At 44.9% G+C, this 8,216-nt stretch overlaps 1 protein-coding gene across 2 annotated transcripts in view; it reads right to left on the reverse strand.

Annotated features, from left to right (window-relative positions):
- Positions 1 to 1,023: 1,023 nt before the first annotated feature.
- Isl1 (ISL LIM homeobox 1) overlaps positions 1,024 to 8,216 on the reverse strand; it is an 11,382-nt gene continuing 4,189 nt past the window's right edge. Inside the window, exons 3-7 of one of the 2 annotated variants that reach the window (XM_031360345.1) lie at positions 7,948 to 8,207; positions 5,856 to 6,142; positions 4,384 to 4,551; positions 3,983 to 4,038; positions 1,024 to 2,366 (exon numbers count right to left, since the gene is read on the reverse strand). In XM_031360345.1, the coding sequence (XP_031216205.1) occupies positions 2,315 to 2,366; positions 3,983 to 4,038; positions 4,384 to 4,551; positions 5,856 to 6,142; positions 7,948 to 8,207 (823 nt within the window). In that variant the 3' untranslated portion in view covers positions 1,024 to 2,314. The remainder of the gene's footprint in view (positions 2,367 to 3,982; positions 4,039 to 4,383; positions 4,552 to 5,855; positions 6,143 to 7,947; positions 8,208 to 8,216) is intronic. The other variant, XM_031360344.1, reaches the window with a different exon arrangement.

The following is an 8,216-nucleotide window of genomic DNA, read 5'->3' on the forward strand; positions in this document are numbered from 1 at the left end:
TCAGATACTGAAAATGGCATTATACTTGCACAGACAACTGAGAAAGAACCTGGCATGGGGAGTGGGGATCAGAGGGGCAAAGAGAGAACGGAATGATCCTAACCCTAAACCCTCAGAACAAGAGCTCAATTTGACCCAGGACTTTGTGGCCATCCCTGGATTCTGTCGCTTGCAGGTGAGCCTTTGCTAAAGGCGGCGTGGGTGGCACTGTCTGATCCAGAGCGCAGGTCCGCTCTGACTACCACAGCCTGGGGGGCGCCTGCAACGCACAGAGCGGGGTCGCTCACTCCAAAACAAGGCGGTTCCCAAACAAAACGCTTTCCGCGCTTCTCTTTGCCAGCCCGCTACCTTTCTCAAGGGGTTGAAACTAGAGATGGGAGGGGAGTAGCGGTGGGGGTTGGGGAAGTGGAAGAGGTTAAAAAAAAAATGCAGACACCTACAGTTCTGAGAACTGCTGAGAGAAGCCTTCCCCTCTCTCAGTCTTTCCTACCTTCTGCGCAAATAAAGCGGCATTTCTCAATCAGCCACCGCTAGTCTATAATGGCCATCCTTCACTGGCTAGGCAGGAAGCTTCTTCAGCAAGAGTTTATGTTTGACTTGTGAGCGATTTTAACGATCTTAAGCTGTGACTTTGGTACAGAGCACTTGGCGTTAAGAAAATAGCGATTTCAATCAAAACCCATTCTCAGAGACCTTCTTCCTTTTGGGATAGATGTAGGGGTGGGGGTAGAAGGGAAAGACGGTGGGGAGGAGAAAGGACACAGAAGAGAAAACAGCATCTCCTTTAAAAAAAACAACAAACAAAAAAACAAACCGTAACATTATCATAGCTGAGAGCTAAAAGTCCTCTTCCAACCAGCTTTCATCCAACTATTGAAATCGAAACTTGCAAACCCGACCTGAATTACTTGCAACACAATATCACACCTAGTCTACTGTATGTCGTTTTTATCCCAATTCGCAAGCAAATCCTTCATTTCAAACATGTCAAAGGCTTGCTAATAAACATATAAAAGAGGGACCCTGAATCATTGCGTTTATTTAATTATCTATGCCAAACGTTTATTAGTGAAATAGTCCTGAAGATATAATTCTACATATGGCGCTTTGATTTCACATAATATTTAAAGAAAAAAAAAGACAAAACACATAAAATTAGACATATAATTCAAAGACCACGGTACAACCTTTATCTTTTTTTTTACTTCAGCAAACAAAAAAAAGTCAAATGACATGAAAAGTGGCAAGTCTCCTGACAATAAATAATAAATTACTTTATAATTTTTGCAATGCAAGAGCAAACAAAAAAAAGTTTCCTTTTTTCCTCTTTATTTCCAGAAAGAGTGAAAACAGTCATTTTAACCAATAACTATACACATCTTTGGGGGAAAAGTTCTTGGACAGACACGAGTCAAACACAATCCCGAGACGCTTGTGGCAAAATAGAGGTAACCTTGTTGCAATGCTTTATAAGTTGGTTTTTAAATATAAATTCAAAAACCTTTAAAGTCGCTTCAGACTTCTTGATAGAGGATGGATCTCAAAAAAAAATGTAACGAGAAATAAAGAAAAGGAAAGAAAAGGATGGAGAAGAGGCAAACGTAAAAGAGAAACCAGCTACAGGGCATGCTCAAGAGACCCAGAATTTCACTTCACCCCTTGTCAAAGTCAACTAAAAACATTGCAAACCAATGCAGCTCCGCCTTCCTGAAAGGACTCTTTCAAGCCACTGAGGCCGGTTTCTTCCACTCTATGCCAGAGCTCCTGTTTGGCAAGGCAATGTCCAATATAGAAACAGCACCATTCAGAATAGGATGGACTAGGAAATTCTCTATTTCTGCTCTTCCTCTAGATGTGCAGTGAAATGAAAATGCGCATTTTTTGAGATCCTTGAATATAAATCCTCTACGTTTTAAAAACGTCTCTCTCTCTCTCTTTTTTTTTTCTTTTTCTTTTTTAGTACTCCTAAGGTCATTGAATAGCATATGTTGGGCTTAGGGTTTTGTTTGTTTGTTTGTTTGTTTTTAATTCTAGTAAAATCCCATGATTGTCTTCACAGTGTTGCTACCATATCACCTTGTCGTTAGAACAGACTTCGTGCACTTTGTGGAGCGTTCGTTTCTTGATTCAGTTTCCATTGACTGGGTCGTTAAATACTTTTTATTTCGGAGTTCAATGTCATTTCCCACTTTCTCCAACAGGGGAAGAAAACAAAACAAAACAAAACAAAACATCTGAATGAGCGTTCCTCATGCCTCAATAGGACTGGCTACCATGCTGTTGGGTGTGTCTGAGAGCTGAGAGGACATAGATGCTACTTCACTGCCAGTGGAATTAGAGCCGGGTCCTCCTTCTGAAAAATTGACCTGTGTGGAAGGTTGAGAAGTAAGCAAAGGGGGCTTCAGTAGTGTCAGGAGAGATACAAAATATTACATTGTGTCTAGGCCTATAAGTTCCTGTAAGTAGAACTGGCATACCAACAAAGCTACCCATGCCTGCCATAGAATTTGAACAGGCTTTAAAGGAAGCCCTGGAGAAGCACTTGCAAGACATTCACTCCATTTCTCCAACTTCCTAAAGAGCTCTCTTTTAACCCAAGCTGAATTCCCAACATTGTGTCCTATTAAATTATTTAAGAGCAAATGTGTTTCCCACTGTAAAATGGCATCACAACTCTCCCATGAAGGCTTGAAATAAAATTATCCTGCTGCCTACACATAGCCCTGGGAGTAGGAAAGTTCTCTAGGCCAGAAATTCAAGGCAGGTTCCAGGGAAACAATGATTAACTCTTTAGTGGATTCACAGTGTGCTCTCATTGCCTGCCCCCTCTTCCTCTTTCCACAAGGAGACCTACACATTCATCATCTCATTATATATACAGGGTCCCCCCACCACCACCCAATAACTATACCTCCCAGCCCTGCCTATGATTCCACTTTACTGTTCTCAAGTTTCAGGAGGTACCAAGCCTCTCCTTATCTCCTTTCTATTATTCAGATTTTACCTACATAATGCTTCCTGTGGACAATTCATTTTATTTAAAGTAAAACTTCTTCTTTGGTTCCAGAATCCCTTTTCTACCCTATTAAATCTTCCCCTTGAGAGGTCAAAGGACTTCCCAAATTTGCCTGCTCACTAGACTGGGCCATTTACACACACACACACACACACACACACACACACACACAGAGAGAGAGAGAGAGAGAGAGAGAGAGAGAGAGAGAGAGAGAGAGAGAGAGAGAGAGAGAGAGAGAGAGAGAGTGCATGCCTGGTACCAAGCCCTTTTAACCACTTGCCTCTGGCCAATCACCCTTATAACTGTTGACATGAGAAAGCAAATGTCCTCAGGGCATAGGGGATAGGGTGAGGGAAACCTATCCTTAACTGCTGCATTAGCTTTGCTCCTAAAGAAAGGAGTGTTTTTTAGGACACAGCTTGGTGTTTAATAAAACAGTATCTATGGGGTTGATCATACTTTAAGGGAAAAGAAAAAAACCTTAAGCATATGTACCACATCAAAAGGGATCTATGGTTAATTTTTTGTTTATCTTAACCTTTTAGAGGCAAAATGAAATTAATTCTCTGCTATGGGTGGATGTGTTATATACTTTAGTGCTAAGACATGCTTTCACAAGTTAAATATACATTGTCTCTGATAATGCTCATATTCCCTTTAGTATATGTGCCACATTGTATGCAATCATGTCACATTCAAACTCATTTGTTTAAAAATATTTTAAAAGTCATATGCTTTAGATTAATATATGTTTTAAAAGAAACATAGCAACAATAAATATCAACCAAACTTTTTAAATAACCACTCTTGTTGTTGACATATAAGAAAACTGTGTTCAGACAACAGCCTGCTGCTTACAGATAACAGCATTGTAATATATTGCTGGATGTAATATAAGACTGGATGTGTATTACAGTCACTTTTATTTGAATCATTCACTAGATACAGGTAAAGAAATAAACTTACTGATTGCTGATCCAAATGCCAAGGTGGTCTCTGAAGTCCTTGTAATTTATAACAGCCTAAAATGTGTGACATTGCCACTGTTTTTACCTCTGTACACATAACTACTTAGGCACCGTGAAGCTCAACCCACAAGATATGCCTCCTTTGTAGAAAGATCACACTATGCTACATAGTTATATTATGGTGTCTCATATTAAAACAAAGATTTGTAAGAGATCTTTTCTTCCATTTGCCTCCCTCCCCCTTTCCCCTTCTCCTTCCTGCTTTCTCCCCAACCCTGGTACCTGGGAGCACCTCGCCCCCCCACCCCCACCCAGGGCACCTTTCAGTGCTTTACAGTTAAAACTGAGTCTCCCTTCTGTTGGGGATCCAGTCTTCTCCGTTTGGGAGCTGACACTTACCAGTTGCTGAAAAGCAGGCTGATCTATGTCACTTTGCAAGGCGAAGTCACTCAGTACTTTCCAGGGCGGCTGGTAACTTTGCACCTCTACTGGGTTAGCCTGTAAGCCACCATCGTGTCTCTCCGGACTAGCAGCCACCATGGGAGTTCCTGTCATCCCCTGGATGTTCTGTGAATAACCCCCCATCCCAACATGTTAATGAGCAAACTCCCTCCCTTCATGGCCTGCACGTGCTAAGTAAATAGACCCAAGTATTTATCTTATCTATACAGTTGCCCTGTGTTGACTCAGTTAATCTGCTGCACCTATGGATATTAGTTAGAGTTCACTTTTGTTTTTCTACTTCTGCGCAGTGGATTATTGGACTGACTGAGATCTTATTACAACAATTCTGCTGCAACTATCATCTTTTGCTTCACCTTCACAGTTTACCCCCTACCCCAACCCCTCCCATCTGCCTTAAGAGGCCACAGCTTCCAAGGAGAAAACTGAGGTCCAGTCAGGGTCTCCCTTCAGCCTTCTGATGCTGGTTTTCTAGGAAGTTTGGGTAAGCTGAAGATTTTCCCCCAAGCACTCTTCTTTGCAGAATCAGACCCACCCCACCCCCAAGATTTCTGGGTCTGGCTACTTCTGTGCTATTGTACAGTAACTTAGAAAGTACCCTTGCTCAGTCTTGGTCTGCCTGCCAAGTTTAATGATAACGTTTTTTTTTGTTTTGTTTTGTTTTGTTTTATGGCATTTAAAATTAGGGCTGAAGTAGTTAAAAAAAAAAAGTAAAGGAGAGGAGAAAGAAATCCTTTACGTTAACTTAAGCAAGATGTGTGGGAGGGGGAGGAAGGGCTTGTTGCCTAACATAATAGAACCAGAGGCAAGAAGGATGGTTTGAGTTTCACCTGGAAGGGTGAATTGTCTGCATGGGTACAGTGAAGGGCTCTCCCAAATGTAAGAACAGTGGCAGGTCCTACCAAGAGTTGGTCTGGGACCAGAATGCTGGATGGAAGTACATTGAACCATGTTCTAGATCAGCACTCAAGATGTTGTCCTTCACAATTTGGACAACTCTAATGATAACTTGCAAAATCTGAGTTCGAGACCTCACTGCCACCTGCCCTGGGAGGGAGCCACTAGGTCCCTTAGGTTCTAAGTGCAGATGACACTAAAGGCCATGATCCCTTTTGGAACCAGCAATGGATGGGGGCACTGCTCAGACATCTGCAGTTTCTTTTTTTTTTTTTATTTTACCCCCCCCCCACACACACACACTAACCAGCCAAATCTCAGCCCTTTTGTAGACAGTAAGCACTATACACCTGGCTTTAGGTGACCTGAGAGGACCTCCTTGTTTGGGCTCCTGCTGGTGCTCCACAGAGTACCAATCCACCAGTTCATAGGGATGCCTACTAGCATAGGTCTTCCAAGGGAGTGAGTACCATCCCTTCCTTGCTTGGCCTGGGGGGGGGGGGGCTACTCACAGTTTTGTCGTTGGGTTGCTGCTGCTGGAGCTGCTTCATCATGATGCTGCGTTTCTTGTCCTTGCACCGCTTGTTTTGAAACCACACTCGGATGACTCGAGGACTGAGGCCGGTCATCTCCACGAGTTGCTCCTTCATGAGCGCATCTGGCCGAGGGTTGGCAGCATAGCAGGTCCGCAAGGTGTGCAGCTGTTTTTCGTTGAGCACAGTCCGCACTCGGGTGGTCTTCTCCGGCTGCTTGTGGACGTGCGGCCGCAGAGCTGGCTGCCTAGCGGAGATGGGCTCGGCTGTGGGGCAAAGGGACTCCGTGAGCACGCAAGGCCACTCCCGCTGCCACCAGCCCACTCCATTCCCCACCCAGCCCTGGCTCAGCACATCTCTTGGAAACTGCAGAGGGGGAATAAGGAGGAAGAGGAGATCTTGCTCCTTAGTCAATAGAAGACAATCCAGAGAGTAGTGGGAGAGAGAAGAGATGCGGGGCCCCTGCCCCTACTCATTCACTATAGAATTAGCCAAAGGAAGTCTATCTCGGGCTGTTTCTCCACCCGCACCAGAGACATTTTTTTTTCTTTAGTAAGTTCTCTCCCTCCTCCCCTTTCCTCATAACCAGAAGAAGGTCACAGATGATACCGAGCACCCCCACCACCAGACTCGGCTTTCCCTTCTGGGTAAAAGTCATAGAGGGTACCTGAAAATAGAACGCAGAACACCCCAGTGACAGCTAGAGACACGACAGGGCCGGGAAGTCTGCGACCGAAAGTCAGATAATTCTGCCAGAAAGCCTTGAACTTCAGTTCCAGGGGATAGTCATATTTAGAAGCTAAAGACATGCTGGATTCCAACTACCCGAATGGTCCTCAGTCTGTCTTGGTACTAAATCAACAATGTGGGATGTTCCTGAGACCCGCTGACCCCAAGCAAAGGAAAACTAAAACTCTGTTGAACTGTCTGAGCTTGAGATAAACGATGACTGGAGACTGTCCTTCCCTTCCCTCCCAATATTTCGGCCTCCTCTGCTGTTTCCCACCCTTGGCTTTACCCCTTGTCTGCTAGTTAGAAATCACTCAGGAAAGAATTCTCAGAGCGGCTAGAAGGGGTGAATGGGGGTTGGGGACAAGCTGTCGTTTCCTCACCTCTGGTATTTGGTAGGGGCTGATGACTTAATATTAAACGGGGATGGAGGGATGGAGATCTGCTTCTGACTGGAAGGCAGGTAGGAAACAATGTTCTGCTGTCTGCTCGGCTTGGTTTTAGCCAACCTTTAAGTTTCCACTTTCCTTTATGGGCAACTGGTCCTCTGATCTGCACCGTACAAATCCCACACCTTCCACGACCCCCTGGGGTCAGGCCAAACACCTATGGGGTCAATTTAGAGCTACAGCTACAGGCTTGGAGATGAAATTTTCACCAAATCACGGAGAATGAATGGCTTAAAGAGGCAGGCTCCTTTTAAAAAGGCAATTACTGCAGATTAGGCTGTTGACAGTTTTAAGTTACAGCCCTGTGCTTGCAAGTACAGCCTGCAGTTACTGACACTGTATCTTTTAGGGACTGTTTTGTTTTGTTTTGTTTTTGACAAAAGCATAAAAATAAATTTTACAAAGCTTTTGGAATGGAAAGTACGTCTCAAGGAGGGGGAGAGGAGGGGAAAAAAGACATGGGAAGCTAAATGCCTTGGGGCTGCTTAAGCGTCTTCCTTCACAGGGCTAGGGAGGAAACTCCTCTAGACCTAGGGCTCCGCCCCTTTAATTAGGCGGCAGCTAGGAGAAAACCTGGCAGAGAGCTGAAGCCCATTTTCAGTAAGCTATGGGTTGGAGGCCAAAGTAATGCTGACAGTACAGTTTGGGCTTGTGTCTACATGTGTGCACAAGTAGGGTATGCTGTGTACCTGTATATAGACAGACATTTAGATGTGTGGTTGTGTCGTCAAGGCAGACGATGAGTGTATGGAAATTTGCTAGAAAGGCAAAGAGCGCGTGTGGTTTTTACTGCAGGCCACTTTCTGAACCACCGTGTGACCCCCAGATTGCAGGAAGGAAAGGTTATGATTTAGCCCCGCCTGCCTTTTCTCGGCCTCTGGGTGGAGGAGTACCTGCCATTTGCAGAGGCCGCGCTGGATGCAAGGGACTTAGAGGGTCTCCAGCTCCCAGGCTGGCCCTCTCCACCACGTCGTGATCCGCGCGGCAGAAAAGCCCATCCTCCCGCAGCGCGAATTCGTCTCCCGGGATGAGCTGTCGGCTGCAGGCTACACAGCGGAAACACTCGATGTGGTACACCTTAGAGCGGGCGCGCATCACGAAGTCGTTCTTGCTGAAGCCTATGCTGCACTTGGCGCATTTGATCCCGTACAACCTGAGTGGA

The sequence above is a fragment of the Mastomys coucha genome, unplaced genomic scaffold (genome assembly GCF_008632895.1).
Source record: "Mastomys coucha isolate ucsf_1 unplaced genomic scaffold, UCSF_Mcou_1 pScaffold8, whole genome shotgun sequence".
Lineage (NCBI taxonomy): Eukaryota > Metazoa > Chordata > Mammalia > Rodentia > Muridae > Mastomys > Mastomys coucha.